Source organism: Phoca vitulina, unplaced genomic scaffold, assembly GCF_004348235.1.
Source record: "Phoca vitulina isolate PV1807 unplaced genomic scaffold, GSC_HSeal_1.0 scaffold10, whole genome shotgun sequence".
NCBI classification, from domain to species: Eukaryota; Metazoa; Chordata; class Mammalia; order Carnivora; family Phocidae; genus Phoca; species Phoca vitulina.
This window is the reverse complement of record NW_022589713.1, coordinates 1337344-1359488: the sequence shown is the minus strand read 5'-3', so window position 1 is coordinate 1359488 and position 22145 is coordinate 1337344. Positions and strand designations below refer to the sequence as shown.

The 22145-nt window shown below is 35.4% G+C and overlaps 1 protein-coding gene across 1 annotated transcript in view; it reads left to right on the top strand.

Annotated features, from left to right (window-relative positions):
- RSRC1 (arginine and serine rich coiled-coil 1) overlaps positions 1-22145 on the top strand; it is a 406135-nt gene that overhangs the window by 10482 nt on the left and 373508 nt on the right. Inside the window, exon 3 of the mRNA XM_032408362.1 lies at positions 378-503. Within this exon, the coding sequence (XP_032264253.1) occupies positions 378-503 (126 nt within the window). The remainder of the gene's footprint in view (positions 1-377; positions 504-22145) is intronic.

Genomic DNA, 22145 nt, shown 5'->3' with positions numbered 1-22145 from the left:
AGTCACTAAATTAGGAATCAGTCATCTGACTTCTCAACAGGAGTAACATTTTATCTCTATTTGCTTCTAGGAAGGATTTAAAAATAGTAAAAATGAGATGATTCTTTAGAATCTAGATGATTTCTCTTTAATGGCTGTAAAAAAATTTTTTTTTAAAGATTTTATTTATTTGAGAGAGAGTGAAACAGAACACGAGCAGGGTGAGGGGCAGAGGGAGAAGCGGATTCCCAGCTGAGCAGGGAGCCTGATGTGGGGCTTGATCCCAGGACCCCGAGATCATGACCCGAGCCGAAGGCAGACACATAACCGACTGAGCCACCCAGACGCCCGTAAAAATTTTTTTTATAGCAATGACACTTGATTATATTTTATTTCAGACGCAGGCATCGATCAAGCAGTAGCTCTTCTTATGGCTCTAGAAGAAAACGAAGTCGAAGTCGTTCAAGGGGTCGAGGGAAATCCTATAGAGTTCAGAGATCTAGGTCAAAAAGCAGAACAAGAAGGTATGCCATCTCGGATATTTATTGCTTTGTAACAGACTGTTTCCAAACTTAGTGATCTAAAGCAACAATCACTTAAGTTCTCATGATTTTATGATTTTGACTGAGTTCAGCTGGCAGTTCTTTTGCTAGTCTCATCTGGGGTCACTCATCCTCATTGGCTTCTCATCCTCCATTAGGCCAGACTGGGCTTTTTCACATGATGGAGGTAATTGTTGAAGAATGTAAGCAAAGAAGCTGTAAAACCTTGCAAGATCTTGCCTCAGTGTGTTATGGAATGAGTTTGTGTCCCCCATAAATTCGTATGTTGAAGTCCCAACCCCCAATGTAACAATATTTGAAGATAGGGTCATTATTGGAGGTATTTAAGGTTAAGGTTAAATGAGGTCATAGGGTGGAGCTTTAATCCTCTAGGGCTGGTGGCCTTATAAGAAGAGGAAGAGAGAGACTTTCTCTCTATATGAGTATGCAGTCAAAGGAAAGGCCATGTGAAGACACAGTGAAAGGGTGGATATTTACCATCTTTTCAGCCAGGAGGGCAGCCCTTACCAGGAATCAAATCAGCTGGCATCTTCATTTTGGACTTACAGCCTCCAGAACCATGAGAAATACATTTCTGTTGTTTTAGCTGTCCAGTCTGCAGTATTTTGTTATTGCAGCCAGAGCAGACTAATACACAGACTAATACTCCACCTGTGTTTTTTTTGCTGTGCTCAACGGTCAATAATAAAGAAAATAGCCTATCTGGAGTCAATTGTACATTTGGGCAATGGTAGAAAATTTGGTTGAATAGGATGGGGACTATGGTATTGATGGACTTGATAAAAAGAGGCATTCAGAAATTATTGAAGGTTTTTGAGCAGAAGAATGTTAGGATGAAAAGCATTTTAGGCAGATCAGTTTCTTTTCTCTGCTTAGTTCTTCATACTACTATTAGGCTCTACTTGTGGGGGTATGTTAGCAGCCTGGTTTTGTTATTTAGGGCACAAAATTTTATAAATCATTGTGTGAATCTGAAGTTGGATAATAGCAGTAAAGTTCAAATGTTTAGCTTTCTGGCCTTGTGTTATTTGGCCTCAGCCTCCTGTCGTTTGTCATACTCCATGGCTAAGCCACTCTGGTGTTACATGCCTTTTTTTTTCCATTCAGGTCCCCAAGTTGCTAGCTTTGTTTATTTGAGCATGCTTTTTCTTCCCCTTTCTTGCGGTATCTATACTTTGTGAAGCCTTTCTATTCTTTAAAGTTTAGTTCTATTTAACTTTTAATTCTTTCTCAGTCCTTTTTTGATTTTTCACTCCCAAGTCAGATTTAATCCCTCCTTTTTTGACCCCCCCATCACATGTGGTTCCTGATTTTTAACAGTTATATTTTGAATACTATGTTTTGTTATTCTCACATATTGTAAATTCTTGCAGGGGGATCCTCTTATTACCTAGCAAAATGCCGTGAACATGCCTTGATTTGAGTGAATGTTTAATTGGGGAAATGAAGTTAGGTAGAGCACTTGGTTTTGTAGCAAGAAAATGTTTTATTGTTTTATTGATTTGTAGAAGGAAAGCTTTATTTTGGATGTATTGATTTGTCTAAAAAGAGGCTGATTACCAGAAAATAACTTCAATTGAAGTTTCCATCAGTGGGAACAAAAATAATAATTCATGCTTTTTATGGTCTTTTTTAGTTTATAAAGTATTTTCACATATACTCCCATATATTTTCACATGTATCAGTCATTTATAGTTTCATTCCAAGCATCAGGGTCTTAACAGAGGGAACTTTTGTAACCATTGGAAGGGCTCAGGGAATTAGGGAAGCTGTCACTGATTATTTTAACTTGAAGCATGGCAGCTGGTTGTTTGCTCAGAAGTCACCGGAAGTTTTTTTTTTTTTTTTTTTTTTTTTAAAGATTTTATTTATTTATTTGAGAGAGAGAATGAGACAGAGAGAGAGCATGAGATGGGGGAGGGTCAGAGGGAGAAGCAGACTCCCTGCCGAGCAGGGAGCCCGATGCGGGACTCGATCCCGGGACTCCAGGATCATGACCTGAGCCGAAGGCAGTCGCTTAACCAACTGAGCCACCCAGGCGCCCAGAAGTCACCGGAAGTTTTAACTACTCTTTCAGTCTGTAGCACCGAAGTGGGTGATTCTCAAGATACTCACCTGGAAGCTGTTTTTCTGCCCAGTTATCTACTTACAACTGTCTCCAAAGGGGAATGTTAATTTCTTTTCCTTTGCAATGCAAGGAAGACCTTAAAAAGAGTAGCAGTGATGTCTAGTCAACCACAAACTATCTAGCACATATGCATTTAGTAATTTGAGTTTTGTAACTCTGTCAAGGTGTCATGTACAGGAGTACCTTTATTTTGTATATTAGAAAACAAGTTCAGAGGTTTATTCAACACAGCAACTTCTAATCAACCTCTTGATTCAACACTTTGGCATTTAACTACAATAACTAATCTGGAGTCACTGAAAAGTCTTAAATTTTGAGAAAATACATTATTCATGTCCTATACATACATTGTTTTGGAAAATATATTTTAGGAATTTATTCTTCAAAATGCTTGAACTAAATGAGTTTAATCTTGGTGTAACAAGAAAATTGAACAACTCATTCCTTGAGTTTTAACCAAGGCTTGCATTTATTTATTTATTTATTTATTTATTTATGATTTTATTTATGATTTTATTTATTTATTTGACAGAGAGAGACACAGCGAGTGAGGGCACAAGCAGGGGGAGTGGAAGAGGGAGAAAGGCAGGCTTCCCGCAGAGCAGGGAGCCCGAGGAGCAGGGAGCCTGATGTGGGGCTCAATCCCAGGACGCTGGGATCATGACCTGAGCCGAAGGCAGATGCTTAACAACTGAGCCACCCAGGCGCCCCAAGGCTATATAAACAGAGAAGATGAAAGTAGTGAGTTTTTCAAAGAAAAAAGTACTATATGATTCTAAATCTGAAGGTGTGTTGTTAATGATCTCTGCTTTTTAATAGAAATGAGTGATTTCAGTCGTGGTAAGTCAAAACTTCCAGAAAATTTGTTACATATGTAAAAAATAATTGAAAGATAAAGCATGTTCTGGGAGGTGGCAGGAGGGAAGTGAAATGTGTGAAGTTTGCTGCAGTTTCCAGGGATAAGTTATAATTAGGTGATTACAGTTTTTTAATATAATTTTAATATAATTTTTATGTTCTCAGAGTATTCAAGTTGTGATATGTATCACTTCCTTTTGCGACAGTGAGGAATCTGCTCCTGTTATCCACAGTATATTTACTTATTTCTTCATTCTAGAGTACACAGAAAGTAGTTTCAGAATTGCTGATATATACCCCTGTAAAAAAACAAACACAAACAAGAGTCAGTAATTTTTTTTTTAAGATTTATGTATTTATTTTTATATAGAGAGAAAGAGCAAAAGCATGTGCTCCCACAAGCCTGAAGGGCAGAGGGAGAAGGAGAGAGAGAATCTCAAGCAGACTCCCTGCTGAGCATGGAGCCCCCGGCGGCCCTGCGCCAAACCAAGAGTTGGATGTTTAACTGACTGCACCACCCAGGAGCCCCTAGAGTCAATATCTTTTATGCTTTTTATCTTTATTGTGGGGGTATGTAGTTCTCTTCCTCACTTCATTATGGTTAGTTTCTTCGAAGAGTTAGGTTTGTTTGTTTTTGTTTATATTTCATCTTAACTTTTTTTATCCCCCTAAATTTAAAACTTTTATTTGTCCCCCCCTTTATTTTTTATTTTTAATTTTTTTAAGTTTATTTATTTATTTTTATTAATCTCTGTACCCAACATGGGGCTCGAACTCACCATCCTGAGACCAAGAGTTGCACGCTGTCCTGACTGAGCCAGCCAGGCACCCCTCCTCCCTTTATTTTAGTAGGTGAAACATTAATATGGTTCCAACAGACAGCACTATACTAAAAAGGTATACCAGAGAAATAGCACTCACCTTTCTCCTTTTATCTTATTCCTAAGCACTCCATAGGTAACTAATGCTATTTGTGTTTTAGTTTTCCTCTGTTTGTTTTTAAACAAAGCAGTATTATATCCATGGCATACTGTAGATATTCTTTTGTACTTTGCTCTTTTTGTTTACTAATATATCTTGGAAAGCATTCCATGTCCATTAATAGTAATCATTCTCATTTTTTTTTTTAATGGCTGCTTAGTTTATCATTGTGTGCCTGTATCCTAATTAGTTTAGCCTTTCTCCTAGCTATGGACATTAAGGATACTTCCTATACTCTGTAGTTACTAAAAAGCTGCCATGGATAACCTTGTACATGAGTGTTTTTTGTATTGTTGGAGGTATCTTTTCAGGGTAAACTCCTAGAAATAGGATTGCTATATGAAAAGGTAAATAAATTTGTAGTTTTGTTAGAAATTGCCAAATTCCTATCAGTACTGTATGAGCATCCTGTTTTCCTCACAGCCTCATCAATAGAATGTGTTGTCCTATTTAGATGTTTGCAAATCTGATAGATGAAAAATGGTTTTGTAATGTAGTTTTGGTTTTCATTTCTTTTTATCATAAGTGAGGTTGAACATCTTTTTATATGTTTGGGGGCCATTTTTCTATCGTTTTTGTGTGTGAATTTTCACTTCACGTCTTTTGGGTTTTTGGTATTTTTTTTCTTTAATTTTTAAGAGTTACTTACGAGGTAGATTAACCCTTTAGCTGTAATACAAATGGCAAATATTTTCTCTTAGTTTTTCAGTTGTCTTTTGTCTTTGTTCATGCTATTTTTTGGCTATGCACAAGTTTTTTTATGTGGTCAAATTTATCACTCAATACATCTTTCCTTACATTCCTTACATTCAGAATATAGAGAAATTCTTTCCTTACACCGAGATAGAGGAATTCATTGATGTATCTTTTTAGCATACCTGTTTATTTCATTTTTTTTACATATGTGTCTTTCATATATGTGGATTTATTCTTGTCAATGATATGAGGTATGGATTATTGTTTTCCTTTTTCAGTTGGTTGTTTATCACATCACTGATTATTTAAAAAGTCCATCTTTGCCCCAGTGATTTATGATGTCCCCCTTTATTGATACACTAAATTCCATTACTACTTGGGTCTTTCTCTTGACTGTGCATATTCTACTGGCCTGCTTTTCATATATGCAGTAGTACCACACTTCTAATTATAGAAACTTCATACTGTGTTTGTGTCTGTATTTTATTTTATTTATTTATTTTTAACAGAGTTGGGGAAGGCGCAGAGGGAAAGAGAGAATCCCAGGCAGGCTCCACACCCACTGCGGAGCCCAACCTGGGGCTTGATCTCATGACTCTGAGATCATGACCTGAGCAAAAACAAGAGTTGGTCCCTTAACCAACTGAGCCACCCAGGAGCCAGAGAGAGACACAGCGAGAGAGGGAACACAAGCAGGGGGAGTGGGAGAGGGAGAAGCAGGCTTCCTGCCGAGCAGGGAGTCTGATGTGGGGCTCAGTCCCAGGACCCTGGGATCATGACCTGAGCCAAAGGCAGACCCTCAGCCAACTGAGTGGCGCCACTCAGGTGCCCCTGTGTGTGTTTTTTTACAATGTTACATTAGTTCATACAACATAATGATTAGACAGATTTATAACAAATTTATATGTTATGCTAAGCTCACCACAAATGTAGCTATCATCTGTCACTGTACAACACTCACAATACTGTTGACTATATTCCCTATGCTATACCTTTCATCCCCATGAAATATTCATTCCAAAACTGGAAGACTCCCACTCCCACTCTTTGTCACCCATTTTGCCCATCCCTCAACCCCTTCCCCTCTGGCAACCCTCAATTTGTTCTCTGTATTTATGGGTCTATTTGTGCTTTTTATGTTTACTCATTTGTTTTGTTTTTTAGATTCCACATACAAGTGAAATCATATATTTGTCTTTGACTGACTTATTTCACCTTCTAGGTGTTGCAAATGGCAAGATCTCATTCTTTTTTATTTTATTTTATTTTTTTATTATTATGTTAATCACCATACATTACATCTTTAGTTTTTGATGTAGTGTTCCATGATTCACTGAAGATCTCATTCTTTTTTATGGCTGAGTAATATTCTAGTGTGTGTGTGTGTGTGTGTGTGTGTGTGTGTACACATACATATATATATACATATATATAGTATTATCATTTTTAATTTTTTGAGGAAACTGCATACTGTTTTCCACAGTGACTACACTCGTTTTCATTCCCACCAGTAGTGCATGAGGGTTTCCTTTTCTCTACATCCTTGCCAACACTTATTTCTTGTCTTTTTGATTCTAGCCATTCTGACAGGTATGAGGTGATATCTTAATGTGGTTTTGATTTGCATTTCTTTGATGATAAGTTGAGCATCTTTTCATTTGTCTGTTGGCCATCTGGATGTCATCTTTTTTAGAAAACTTATCTGAGTCCTCCGCCCATTTATTAATTGGATTGTGTGTGTGTGTGTTTTGGTGTTGGGTTGTAGAAGTTCTTTATAGATTTTGAATATTACCTCTTATCAAATACATTATTTGCAAATACCTTCTCTCATTCAGTAGTTTACCCTTTTGTTGATGGTTTCCTTCACAGTGCAAAAGCTTTTTATTTTGGTGTAGTCCCAAAAGTCTATTTTTGCTTTTGTTTCCCTTCCCTCAGGAGACATATTTAGAAAACTATTGCTAAGGCTGATGTCTGATTATTGCCTATGTTTTCTAGGAGTTTTATGGTTTCAGGTCTCACATTTAGGTCTTTTTTTTTTTTAAGATTTTATTTATTTGACAGAAAGAGACACAGCGAGAGAGGGAACACAAGTAAGGGGAGCCGGAGGGGGAAAGCAGGCTTCCCGGCAGAGCAGGGAGCCCAATGCGGGGCTCGGTCCCAGGACAACCTGAGCCGAAGGCCGACGCTTAACGACTGAGCCACCCAGGCGCCCCTCACATTTAGGTCTTCAGTACATTTTATTTTTGTGGATAGGTAAGAAGGTGGTCCAGTTTCATTTTTTTGCATGTAGCTGTCTGGTTTTCCCAACACCATGTTGGAAAGACTGCTTTTCCCCATTGTATATTCTTGCCTCCTTTGTCATAGACGAAACCATATAATCATGGGTTTATTTCTGGGCTCTATTCTGTTCCATTTACCTATATATCTTTTTTTGTGCTAGTACCATACTGTTTTAATTACTATAGTTTTGTCGTGTATCTTGAAATCAGGGATTGTGATAACTCCAGCTTTTTTTTTTTTCTTCTTTTTTTCCCCTCAAGATTCCTTTGGCTCTTTAGGGTTGACTGTGGTTCCATACAAATTTTAGGATTGTTTGTTTTCTAGTTCTGTGAAGAATGTTGTTGGTATTTTGATAGGGACTGCATTAAATCTGTAGATTGCTTTGGATAGTATGGACAGTTTAACAATATTTGTTCTTTCAATTCATGAGCATGGAATATCTTTCCATTCGTTTGTGTCATCTTCAGTGTCTTTCATCAGTGTTTTATAGTTTTCATTTGTGATTGATTTCTAGTTTCATACTGTTGTGGTTTGAAAAGATGCATTTTTTGATTTCAGTCTTTTTGAATTTATTCAGACTTGTTTTGTGACCTAAAATGTCATCTGTTCTGGAGAATGTGCCATGGGTACTTGAGAAGAATGTGTATTCTACTGTTTTTGGATGGAGTGTTCTGGGTATATGTTAGGTCCATCTGGTATGATAGGTCATTCATAGCCACTGTTTTCTTGTTGATTTTCTGTCTGGATGATCTATCCATTGATGTAAGTAGGTGTTAAAGTCCCCTGCAGTTATTGCATTACTGTCAGTTTCTTCCCTCATCTGTTAATAGTTGCTTTATATATTTCAGTTCTTCCATGTTGGGTACATAAATATTTACAATTGGTATGTCCTCTTGTTGGGTTGTTCCCTTTATCATTTTGTAGTGTTCTTTGTCTCTTGCTACATTATTGTTTTAAAGTCTAATTTGTCTGAAGTTAATACTGTTACCCCAGCTTTCCTTTTGCTTCCATTTGCATGGTAAATGTTTTTCTATCCCTTCATCTTCAATCTGCATGGGTCTTTAGTTCTGAAGTGAGTTTCTTGTAGGCAGCGTGTTGATGGGTCTTACTTTTTTTTTATTTTTTATTATTCAGTTAGCCAACATATAGTACATCATTAGTTTTTGAAGTAATGGGTTCAACGATTCATTAGTTGTATATAACAGTGCTCATCACAACACGTGCCCTTCTTAATACCCATCACCTGGTTACTCCATCCCCCGCCCCCAGTCCCCTCCCTTCTGTAACCCTGTTTGTTTCCCGGAGTCCAGAGTCTCTCATGGTTTGTCTCCCTCTCTGATTTCTTCCCATTCAGTTTTCCCTCCCTTCCACTGTGGTCCTCTGAGCTATTCCTTATGTTCCACATATGAGTGAAACCATATGATAATAGTTTTTCTCTGCTTGACGTATTTCACTTAGCATAATCCCTTCCAGTTTATCTCTTCTGTCACTTTGTGTCCTTTGATTGGAGCATTTAGTCCATTTACATTTAAAGTAATTATTGATAGGTATGTACTTATTGCCATTTTGTTACTTGTTTTATGGTTGTTTTTGTAGTTCCTCTCTGTTCCTTTCTCCTCCTCTTGCTGTCTTTTTTTGTAATTTGATGATTTTCTTTAGTGTTATGCCTGGACTCCTTTCTCTGTATTTTTTGTGTATCTGTTATAGGTGTTTTGTGGTCAACATGAGGTTCATATATAATATCTTTTGCATGTAGAAGTTTATATTAAGTTGATGGTCACTTAAGTTTGAACCCATTCTAAAAGCACTAAATTTTTATTCCCCCTCCCCCCATGTTTTATGTATATGATGTCGTACTGTACATCCTTTTATTTTGTCAATCTCTTGGCTGATTTTTACAGATATAATTGATTTTATTGCTTTTGTGTTTTAACCTCCATACTGATTTTTTAAGTGGTTAATCTACTTTTATTATGTTTGTATTTACCTATGAAATTTTTTCTTTCTTAATTTTCTTATTCCTGATGATTGCTTTGTCTTTCCACTCAAAGAATTTCCTTTAATGTTTCTTATAAGGCTGGTTTAGTGGTAATGAACTTTGACTTTTGTTTGTCTGGGAAATTCATTATCTCTCCTATTCTGAATGATAATCTTGCCAGGTAGAGTATTTTTGGATTCAGTTTTTTTTCTTTCAACACTTGAATATATCATTGCCACTCCCTTCTGGCCTGCAGTGTTACTGCTGAAAAATCAGCTGATAGCCTTACGGGGTTTTCCTTGTATGTAACTTTTTTCTTTTCTCTTGCTGCTTTTACAGTTCTCTGTTTATCACTACTTTGTACCATTTTAATTATTATTGTCTTGGTGTAGACCTCCTTGTGTTAATTTTTTGTGGGGCTCTCTATTTCCTGGACCTGAGTATCTTTTCCCTTCCCCAGAGTAGGGAAGTTGTCAGCTATTGTTTTTTTTAAATAAATTTCTTAGCCCCTTCTCTCTCTTCTCACTTTTTTTTAAAGATTTTATTTATTTATTCTTGAGAGAGAGACAGAGAGCACAAGCAGGGGGAGTGGGAGAGGGAGAAGCAGACTCCCCACTGAGTAGGGAGCCCGACATGGGGCTCCATCCCAGGACCCCGAGATCGTGACCTGATCCGAAGGCAGACACTTAACCAACTGAGCCACCCAGGCATCCCTCTTGTCCTCATTTTGAGTTAATTTTTGTATGTGGTATAAGATGAGTGTCTATCTTCATTATTTTGTATGGGGATATGGTTTTCCCCAACATTTATTGAAAAGACTCTAATTTTCCCATTGTGTAGACATTGTGAAAATCATTTGGCCATATACACAAGAGTTTATTTCTGGACTCTATTCTTTTCCATTAGTTTATATTTCTGTCTGTATGCCAATACCAATCCTTTGATTACTATAGCTTGTAATATGTCTTGAAATCATAAGTGTGAGGCCTTCAGCTTTGTTCTTTTGGTAGATTGTTTTGGGTATTTGGGGTCCTTTGAGAGTCAAAATCAGTTTTAGAATTTTCCTATTCTGTGAAAAAGGCCTTTGAGATTTTGATAGTATTTGCATTGCGTCTGTTGATAGCTTTGGTAGTAATGACATTTTAACAATAAATACTAAGTCTTCCCATGTCATGAACATGGGATATTTTTCTGTTGTGTCATCTTTAATTTTTTTCAGCAGTGTTTTCCTGTTGAGTGTGTGTATACAAGATTTTTGCCTCCTTAGTTAAGTTTATTCCTTGTTTTGTTCTTTTTAATGATAATGTAAGTGAGATTGTTAATTTTCTTTCCCGTTTGCTCTTTGTTAGTGTAAAGAGACACAACTGATTTTTTTTTAACACAACTGATTTTTTAGTGGTGATTGTGTAACTTGCAACTTTATTGAATTTGCTTATTCTGACACTGTGTGTGTGTGTGTGTGTGTGTGTTTGTGTTGTGTAATCTTAGGGTTTTATACATTTAAGATCATGTCATCATGTAATTTTACTTTATCTTTTCCAATTTAGATGACTTTTATTTCTTCTTCCTGCTTAATTGTTCTGGCTAGAAATTCTAGTACTGTGTTGAATAGAAGTGGCAGAGTGTGGGCATCTTTGCCTTGTTACTGGTCTTTGAGGAAAAGATTTCAGTTTTTCACTGTTGAGTATGATGTTAAGCTCTGGGCCTTTGGTATATGAACTTTATTATATTGAGTTACTTCTATTCCTAATTTGTTGAGTGTTTTTACATGAAAAGATATTTAATTTTGTCAAATTTTTTTATATCAATTGAGATGATCGTGTGATTTTTGTTCTTCATTTTGTTAATGTGGTTTATTACACTTATTGATTTTTGTATATTTAATGATCCTTGCATTCAAGGACAAAACCCATTTATTTATGCTCTAAAATTATTTGTGCTGTTGAATATGATTTGCTGGTATTTTGTTGAGTTTTTTGCATCAGTATTCAATATAGATATTGGTCTATAGTTTTCTTGTATTATCTTTGTTTGCTTTGGTATCAGGGTAATAAAATGAGTTTGGAAGTGTTCCTTCCTCTTTAATTTTTTGGAAGAGTTTCAGAGGGATTAGCATTAATTCTTTTTTAAATGTTTGCTAGAATTCTCCAGTGAAGCCATCTGGTCCTGGGCTTTTATTTGTTGTGAGGTTTTTGATTACTGATTCAGTCTCCTTGCTATAGGTCTGTTCAGATTTTCTGTTCTTCATAATTTAGTCTTGATAAATGTGTATTTGTATGAATTTATCCATATTTTTTTGTTATCCAATTTGTTCGTATATAATTGTTAATAGCAGTCTCATAATCCTTTTTATTTCTTTGATATCAGTTGTAATTTCTCCTGTTTCATATCTGATTTTAGTTATTTGAGTCTTCTTTTTTTTCCTTAGTTAATCTTGTTAGGGGTCTGCCAACTTTGTTGATCTTTTTAAGAAGGGGACTCTTAGTTCCACTTACTTTTTTTAAAAGATTGATTGAATAACTAGAGAGAGAGAGAGAGATTGAGAGAGAGCATGTACATGTGAGTGGTCAGAAGGGCTGAGGGAGAGAGAGAAAGAATCTCAAGCAGCCTGCCTGCTGAGGGCAGAGCCCGGCGTGGGGCTCAATCCCACGACACCCGCAAGATTGTGACCCGAGCTGAAACCAGGAGTTGGTTGTCCAACTGATTGAGCCATCCAGGTGCCCCCTGTTTCACTGACTTTTAAAATTATTTTTACTGTACTTCATTTCATTATTTCTGGTCTAATCTTTTTTTTGTTTGTTTTAAAGATTTTATTTATCTATTTATTTGAGAGAAGGGAGAGCTGGGGGAGGAGCAGAGAGAGAGGGACAAGCAGACTCTGTGCTGAGTGTGGAGCCCAATGTGAGGCTCAGTCCCACAACTCTGAGATCATGACCTGAGCTGAAATCAGGAGTTGGTCTCTTAACCGACTGCATCACCCAGGTCCCCCCCTTCCGTGTGATCTTTATTAATCGTTTCCTTCTGCTAAGTTTTGGTGTAGTTCTTCTTTTTCTAATTCCTTGAGATGTAAAGTTAAGTTGTTAGTTTGAGATCTTTCTTCTTTTTTAATGTAGGAATTTTTTGCTATAAACTACCCTCTTAGGACTGTTTTTCTTACAACCCATAAATGGTATATTGTGTTTTCATTGTCATTTGTCTCAAGATTTCACTTAGTAATATGCAGCTAAGATTCCTACATGTGTTTTCATGGCCTGATAGTTCATTTCTTTTTAGTGTTATGTAATATTCCATTGTCTGGATGTACCACAGTTTATCCATTTACTTCCTGAAGCATATCCTGATTTCTTCCAGGTTTTGGCAGTTATGAATAAAGCTGCTCTAAATATGTGTGCAGGTTTTTGTCTGAACTTAAGTTTTCAGCTCCTTTGGGTAAGTAACAGGGAGCGTGATTGCTGGGTTATATAGTAAGAGTATGTTTAGTTTTGTAAGAAATTGGCAGACTATCTTCCAGAGTGGCTGTTTCTATTGCTCCACATCCTCACCAGCATTTGGTCTTGCTAGTGTTCCAGATTTTGGCCATTTTAGTAAGTTTTTAGTGGTAGTTCATTATTACTTTACATTTCCCTGATGACACTGATGTGGAAGATCTTTTCATATGCTTATTTGCCATCTGTATATCTTCTTATTGAGTTGTCTTTTAAGGTCTTTGGCCCATATTTTAATTTTTTTTTTTTTATTGTTGAATTTTAAGCGTTCTTTGCATATTTTAGATGACACTGCTTTTATCAGATGTGTCTTTTGTAAATATTTACTTCCACTCTGTGGCTTGTTGTGTTATTCTCTTGGTATCCTCTTTTGTAGGCAGAAGTTTTTAATTTTAGTGAAGTTTAGCTTATCAGTTATTTCTTTTATGGATCATGCCTTTGGTGTTGTATCTGAAGTCGCTGCCATATCCAAAGTCATCTAGGTTTTCTACTATGTTATAGGGATTATATAGTTCTGTGTTTTACACTTAGGTCTATGATCCATTTTGAGTAAGTTTTTGTGAAGGACATAAGGATATTGTCAGGGTTCATGTGTTTTTTTTTGTTTTTTTTTTTTTTGCATGTGGATGTCCAGCTGGTCCAGCATCATTTATTGAAAAGACTGTGTTTGCTCCATTGTATTGCTTTTGTTCCTTTGTCAAAGATCAGCAATTTATGTGGGCCTACTACAGTTCTGTGGATCTGTTTGTCTGTTCTTTTGTAAATACCATACTGTCTTGATTACTGTGGCTTTATAGTAAGACCTGAAGTCATGTAATGTCAGTCTTCCAACTTTATTCTTCTTCAATATTGTGTTGGCTATTCTGGGTCTTTTGCCTATCCATATAAACTTTGGAATCAGTTTGTTGATATTTATAAAATAAATTGCTGGGCTTTTAACTGGGATTGCATTGAATCTAGAGATCAAGTTAGGAAGAACTGTCATCTTGATAATATTCAGTCTACTTATCCATGAATATGGAATATCTCTATTTAGTTATTTTATTATTTTGTTCATCAGAGTTTTGTAATTGTCCTCCAATAGATATTGTGTGTATTTTGTTAGATTTTTACCTAAGTACTTCATTTTTGGGGGGTGTGAATGTAAATCATATTGTTCTTTAAATTCCACTTCTTCATTGCTGGTGTATAGGAAACTTTGTTTTCTGATAATTTCAAATTTAATGAAAACTTAAGGGTAATATAACTCCTATATACATACCCTTTACATATCTTCCCCAGTTGTTATTTTGTTAATAATATGTATTTTATATAATGTGTATCTACTGACAGTTTTATAGTTATCTTTTTTAAGATTTTATTTATTTGACAGAGCGAGTGATTAAGTGTGGGTGTGAGTAGGGGGAGGGGCAGAGGAAGAGGGAGAGAGAGAGAATCTCAAGCAGATTCAGTGCTGAGCACAGAACCAGATGTGGGGCTCAGTCCCATGACCCAGAGATCATGACCTGAGCTGAAACCAAGATTCGGATGCTTAACCAACTGAGCCACCCAGGTGCCCCTATAGTTATTTTTTATACTTTAGTCTTTTAAATTCTGTACCAGAATTAAAGGTGGTTTACTTATCATCATTATATTACAGTATTCTGTATTTGTTTATGTATTTACTTTTAGCAGTGAGCTTTATATTTTCATATGCTTTTGTGTTGCTGTCTAGTGTTTTTTTCCATTTATCTTGCAGGATTCTGTTGCAGATCTAGTGGTAATGAATTCCCTCAATTTTTATTTATCTGGGAACGTCTATTTCACCTTTATTTTTGAAGGATGGTTTTGCTGGTTATAGTATTCTTGGTTGGCAGTTTTTTTTTTTTTTTTTTAACTTTTTGAATGTATCATCCCACTCTTCTCTGGCCTGTAAGGTTTCTTCTGAGAAATCCACTGATAATTTTATGGAAGGTCCTTGTACATGATGAGTCACTTTTCTTTTGTTTCTTTCAAGATTCTCTCTTTGTCTTTGTCTTTGACAGTTTAGTTACAATTAGTCTTGGTGTGGGACTGTTTGGGTTCTTCCCAGTTGGAGTCTTTTGAGCTTCTTGAATTTGTATGTCTATTTCCTTCCTCATATCTTGGGAAGTTTTTGACCATTATTTCTTTAACAAGCTTTGTGTCTTCTGTTCCTCTTATTCTGCATCTACATCATAGGTATATTGATCAACTTGTTTTTGTTTTGTAATTTCCTTAGGCTTTTTCCTCTTTCTCCATTGTTTTTATTTTGTTCCTCTAACTCAGTAATTTCAAAATACCTGATTTTGAGTTCATAGATTTTTTTTTTTTTTTGGTGATCAAGTCTGCTGTTGAACCCCTCTAATGAATTTTTCAGTTTAGTTATTGTATTTATCAGCTCTAGCATTTCTGTTTAGTTCTTTTTTTATAGTTTCTCTCTCTTTACTAATATTCTTATTTTGTTTATGCATCATTTTTCTGATTTTGTTTAGTGGAATATCTATTCATAGTTCTCTTGTATCTCATTGAACTTTTTTTTTTTTTAAAGATTTTTATTTATTTATTAGAGAGTGAGCGTGAGCATGCACAAGCGGGCAGGGGGCAGAGGGAGAGGGAGAAGCAGGCTCCCCACTGAGCAGGGAGCCCGATGTGGGGCTCGATCCCAGGACCCTGAGATCATGACCTGAGCCGAAGGTAGACGCTTTACTGACTAAGCCACCCAGGCACCCCTGAACTTAAGATAATTATTTTGCATTCTTTTTCAGGTAATTCATCTCTTTCTGAGCTTTCTTTTGAATTGGTTTCTGAAAATTTGTTACTTTGGGTCGTGTTACCCTTTTTCTTATGCTTTTTAATATTTTGTTGAATTCTAGAAATTTTTAAAAATCAGCCATCTCTCTCAGTCTTTAGGGCTTGGCTTTGTACAGGGGAATACCTTCACTAGTCCGTCTGACTAGAGATTCTGGGGGCCTCTGAAACCTTTTTCTGGAGGTTGCAACTTCTCTAGAGTTGTGCCTGTAATTTCCCATTTTGAATTTTTCCGACTTCTTTTTCAGGAGTTTGTCATCTCTTGCTCCCTCTAGTGGTGTCTGTGGCAATTCAGGTTCTCTGGTACTACAGGGACAAACAGCCCTATTCTCCTTGGTTGTCATTTGCTCTCAGGCATCTGGAGTGTATGCTAGTTCCCCATTAGCACTCTGAATCAGTAAGATACATATCTTTCTCTCCAAGAAATCTCTGAAAATCTGGAACACTGGACACATGCTCCACTGTTTTCCTTCCTAAGGTAGAAACTTCAAGTTTAGGCACCCTTTTCTGGTTGTGCTGAGCCATGTTGGACATTGTTTGCTTCACCATAGGTTCTGTGGTTTCCCGGCAAGGCACTGCCTCTCTCTTTTGCTTTCAGCAGCCCCAGTCACCCATCCAAACTGTGCTGGTTCTGTTAGCGTTCTGAATCAGGAAAGACAAAAACCATTCCCTTGGGTAGCCCTCTGAAAAGCTGGAATGTTGGATGCATGTTCCACTCTTTTCTATCCCCATACCCTCCAAGGGAGAAGTCAGAAGCCAAGGCGAATTATGCTGGCTTTGAGGAGATATTGTGGATACAGTGACGACTCTTCTTAGACATTTCAGTGTAGCTGTTCTTGGCTTTGCACTCACCTGGAGCACTGCAACTTTATTGGTTTCTAGAGTTCTCATAAAGATATTTTGGTCTGTATATTGTTTTTATGTTGTGTCTGTAGGGTGAACAGGGGTTCGGATTTCCTATTCTACCATCTTGTTGATGTCATTCTCAAAATATTTTTTCTGTATGGTGTGAAATATGGGTAGAGATTCCTCTTTTTTTCCATATGGTGGTCTAACACCATTTTTAAGATAGTTTCATTTTCCTGCAGAGTAGTCTTGGTGCCTTGTCAAACACCAGTTGACCATGTGAAATGAATTCTATTTCTAGAATGTCTACTTGGTTTCATTGATCTATTTTTATGCCAGTACCCCACCGTTTTGATTACTAAATTTTATAGTAAGTCTTGACGTCAGGTGTTATTTTTTGTATTTCCATATGAATTTTTGCATTAGCTTGACAGTTTCTTCAAAAGGTCCTGCTGGAATTTTTATAGGGAGTTAATTGAATCATTAGAATAGGGGAATCAACAAATTGAGTCTTCTAATCTACAGACACGGTATATCACTCTCTTTTTTTGGGTTTTCATTTATCCCAACAATGTTTTGTAGTTTTTAGTGTAGCAGTCTTGTAAATCTTTTGTTAAATTTATTTTCAATTATTTTAAAGTAGGCTCCATGCCCAGTGCGGAGTGCAATTTAAGGTTTGAACTCACAACCCTGAGATCAAGAGTTGGACACTTAAACCAATTGAACTACCCAGGTGCCCCTACTTTCAATTTTTTGATGCTACTGAAAATAGGAATTATTTTAAAATTTCATTTCCCAATATTTTGCTGCCAACATATAGATGTATAATTGATTATATATTATATATACTGTATATTATATATTTTATACGATGTATATTTTGTTTTTTTTGTGTGTATTTCAAATCTTGTAACCTTGCTACTCTTATTAGATCTAGTAGATATCTCTAATATACCTTAGGATTTTCTGTGAAAACAGTCATAATACATGAAAGTTGAGGCAGTTTTGTTTTTCTTTAAACTGTATACGATTTATTCAGTTTTCTTGGCTGTTTGCATTTTCTAGGATTTCCACTTTACTCTTGTAGAAAAATGGTGAGATTAGGCATCCTTGCCAGTTTTTTCTATCTTAGGAAGAAAGTAGTCAGTCTGTCACCTTCAAATTTGATGTTAGCTGTTGGGTTTTTGCTAATGCCCTTTGTAAACCTGGAGAAGAATCTTCTATATTTCTTGTTAGCTGAGAATGTTTTTTGCAACAGTGGGTCTTGATTTTTGTCAAATGCTTAATCTTATCTGCTAAGATGATTATGGCTTGTTTTATAATACATTTTCATCTTTTTTGTTCTTATTCATCTCTTGATTTCTTTTCTGACTTTCTTGGTGACTTCTGTGTATTGAAGACTCGACAGTCAGCTTGTGTTTTTTCCCCTCACATGGAGCTAAAATAATGCTATATATTGCGTTATGTCCAAACAAGCCATTGAGTGTAGGTGGTGCTCAGGATTTTTACAGATTTAGGTATAAACTGTACATTCCCAAATATATATTTCCTGGTGTTATTGACTCTTTGGGCTTTTTGACATGCATCTTTTCTCTTAAAAGAGATATATTTTGATTTTGATTCAAGAAGTCAAATTAAAGACTTTCTTGTATGATGTGAGGGGATTTCTTAAAACTGTGCATCTTCTTATTATGTATGTTTAGACATAATATGTATTTTCGGTAGGAACTTACAATAATATTTTCACATTTCGTTTATTGATGTTCGACTTTTATAGGGTAATTATAAATATGTATAAAATTGCTAGTGTTTTTTTCATTTATATTGCAGTTGTATATAAATTGTATATATAGTATATTATTCTGTATTTTATAAACACAAGTAATAGCATTTGAAATCAGCCATTTCTTTAATGAATAATTTTGTTTCATTTCCTGTTTTTCTCTTTCATGCTGCAAATATGTCTAAGTACACAGATATTGATACATTCTTTTATCTCCAGACTGGGAGAGTTAACATAAATTTGGAGGAATTATTGAATTAATTCTATAATATTTTTTCCTGATCCATAAAATATAATGTTTTAATTGTTCTATTTCTGTGATTTCTTTTCCCTTCAATGGTATATAGGTTTCTACCCACAGGAAGCATTTAGGCTACATGGAATGATGACAAGCACATCACATGTGCGTGCATGCATGCGCACATGCACGTAGAGGAGACAAACAGAAAATGAGACAATTTAAATCTGCTTATTGTATCCTGTAGACTACAGGTGTGAAAGGTATTAGGGTAGAGCGGGATTACTGTATATTAGAAAAAATTAGGACAATTTTCATTAAGCATGTGGAATTACAAATAGAATAAGTAAAAAAATATTAATTGGCATAAGTGACATAATTTCTGAAAATGCATTTATCTAATATGTTCAAAGTACTTTCTAAACTGTAAAGCCTGGTAAAAACATTAGTGTTCTTTTAAAAAAAAAAAAATCTTATTGGGATGCCTGGGTAGCTCAGTTGGTTAAGCATCTGCCTTCGGCTTAGGTCATAATCCCAGGGTCCTGGGATCAAGCCCCGCATCGGGCTCCCTGCTCAGTGGGGAGCCTGCTTCTCCCTTTACCTGCTGTTCCGCCTGCTTGTGCTCTCTCTCTCTTTTTGACAAGTAAATAAAATCTTTAAAAAAATAAAATCTTACTATTTTTATGATGTACTACAATATCCTTGTGAGTTTGCTTCTATCTTATCATATTTTATTTAACAGATTTAAAAAATATGTTTAATTCTCATTTTTCTTCATGCTATGATTATCTAAAGACAAAAGGAGAGCATTTCTGGTGTTTTAACTTTCCGGTGTCCTTTTCTGAGTATTGAGAAACGTTATACTTTAACAATATAGTATCAATGTTAATTTTTCAACTTGAATAATACTGAATTTTTTAAATTTAAAAATTAGATTAACCTCTTTAAAGTTGTAAGATGGCCACTGTATACAAAAGTGGTTAAGCAAATGATCCTTGTTCACATGATAAAATTTAAATAGTAAATAAATTTAGTAAATATCTGGGATTCCCAATTAATCCTTTACTGGGTGATCTGTCCTTTTCTTGTTTTTGTAATGTTTTTCTTTTTCTCATACACTACCTGTATTACATTGTTCTGTTGAATTTTACACGTATTTTCTAATCAGTGAATTCAATCAGAGTACCTTCAGAATTCATTTATTTGTAATCTTTTGATTTGTCCATGAATCAAAAGAAGTCATTGGTGGCTCCATTAGAAAACTGTTGGATAGATAAACTCATTATGCTGAGGTTGGCTTATGTTTAGACTTACATGTAAATTTTGTACTTGGAAATCTTATAGTTTTAAAGTGGGTAGAGTTTGACTTCTGGAATATATGGATATCTAGAAAGTAGAAAATGAGTTAAGATGAGAATCTGTTTATGGAAAATATATGACTTTTACATTCTTTTCACTTTGATTTTTTTTATGGTGAACATATGAACTATCCTTTTCATATACAAATATAATATTAAAAAACAAATTCATCATTTAAAGTTTAAACTGCCCATGAAACATTTGTTGAACTTTCAGTTGGGGAGCATTTAAGTAAAAACATTTTAATATCTAATTATGAAAATTATAGAAGTGACCCAAATAGTTGATTTTCTATTTTCATTTTATTCTTTTATTAACCCATTGATCTTTATTTTGTCTTATATCTGAAAATAAGAACAAAATGTGTGCTTATACAGCAATTATTTTATTGAGGATACATCTTAAAAGTCAAGAAGTGAAGCTGCTTGGTAATGCTATAAATTTAAAACTGTCCTACAGCAAGACAGTACAATGCAAATATGACTTAATAAGATCACAAACTGAATTTCAGTGAAACAACCAAGATTTACATTAAATTAGGAATTTTAAAACTGATTTAGTTTGTTTTACTGAGCATTTGCTTAATAACATTTTGCCTTCTTGCAATCTTTTTAAAGACAATAATTCGTCTGTGAAATGCAGGCACATCCTCAGTAGAAAAATTGAAAGCAACAGCTCACTTTCTGAAACCACACATATAGCGATATAAAGAAATATTTCAGCTCTACAAAATTTAATAAATCATCCCATTTCCTAATTTGATCATATTAGATGCTGATGTGGAAGAAGCATTTCAAATACCATCTCCTCATTAATATACATCAGTCTGGGGAATAGAATGGAATACTTATGCAGAGATGTCACAGTTACTGTTTCTTAGTTTACTAAGTGGAACAGGTTGATGTGATACTGGGTGCTATTTGTCAATGTCTTGTTAAAATGGTTTGGGTCGAGTTATGGAGTCCAGAAAGACGGCGGCTGATAAATCAAAAGTGGATTGAGTGGACAGGAGGCAGTGATTGATACTGTGACAGGATATGAAGAAAGGAACCTTGATACAAGCATGCATGATATTGAATATGAGAAGGAAAATGGCCCTGGAGTATGGATATTATTCAAGGAAATGAGAATAATAATATCAGCCTGGAAATATTGCTAGGTGAAGATTAGGATAGTCTTTATTAGAGTGTAATACTTTATCAGAATGGTAGGGGTGAAATTATGTAAAAATTTATGTGAGAAGAATATTTTCACCTACATCCGAAGGCTTTTTAATGATTATTTAGTGCTTAAGGTAGTTTTAGCCTTGTTTTTCCAGACTAATTCTTAAACTAGTTGTTTATAAATATCCTAACTTCCAGTAAAATTAAAACACTTTTTCTTTTAATTTAAAGAGAATTTACCTTCACATCTTGATTTTATAGAATTACGTATTCTGAGACTGAACTTGTTTATATAAATAGTATTTTCTACCCATTTGGTTCTGACTTATAAAATTACATTTTAACTATAAATGAGAAATCTGCATTGCACAGTTTTCAGCATGTTTTAGATTAGTCATTTTTGAATGGCAAATTGAAGATTCCTGACAGATGAGTTGTTTCACAAAGGTCAAGGCTATATATACTGAATTTTCTTTTATTGAATTAATCAGTGAAATATTAGTTGATGTCAGGGAGTTCTTGGTGGGAATCTTTTGATTAGTTTGACTTTTGTCCTTGAAAGTAGGAAGAACTTTCTTTTGCTTCCTAACTGGAAGAGTTCTATATCTAACACTGGTAGAATGAGGTTCTTTGGAAAGGTATTCAATTATCTTTTAAATGTGTAGTGTATGAGAAACAAAGAGATGTGGGGTTATAAGTAATTATAATGACAATACTTGATTCTTTTTATTTATTTATTTTTTAAAAGATTTTGTTTATTTATTTGACAGAAAGAGAGAGGGACACACACAGTGAGAGAGGGAACACAAGCAGGGGCAGAGGGAGAGGGAGAAGCAGGCCTCCCGCAGAGCAGGGAGCCCAATGTGGGGCTTGATCCCAGGACCCTGGGATCATGACCTGAGCTGAAGGCAGACGCTTAACGACTGAGCCACCCAGGTGCCCGACAATACTTGATTCTTATGTACAATGTCTCTTCTTCTTAAGAACTTATATCTTATGG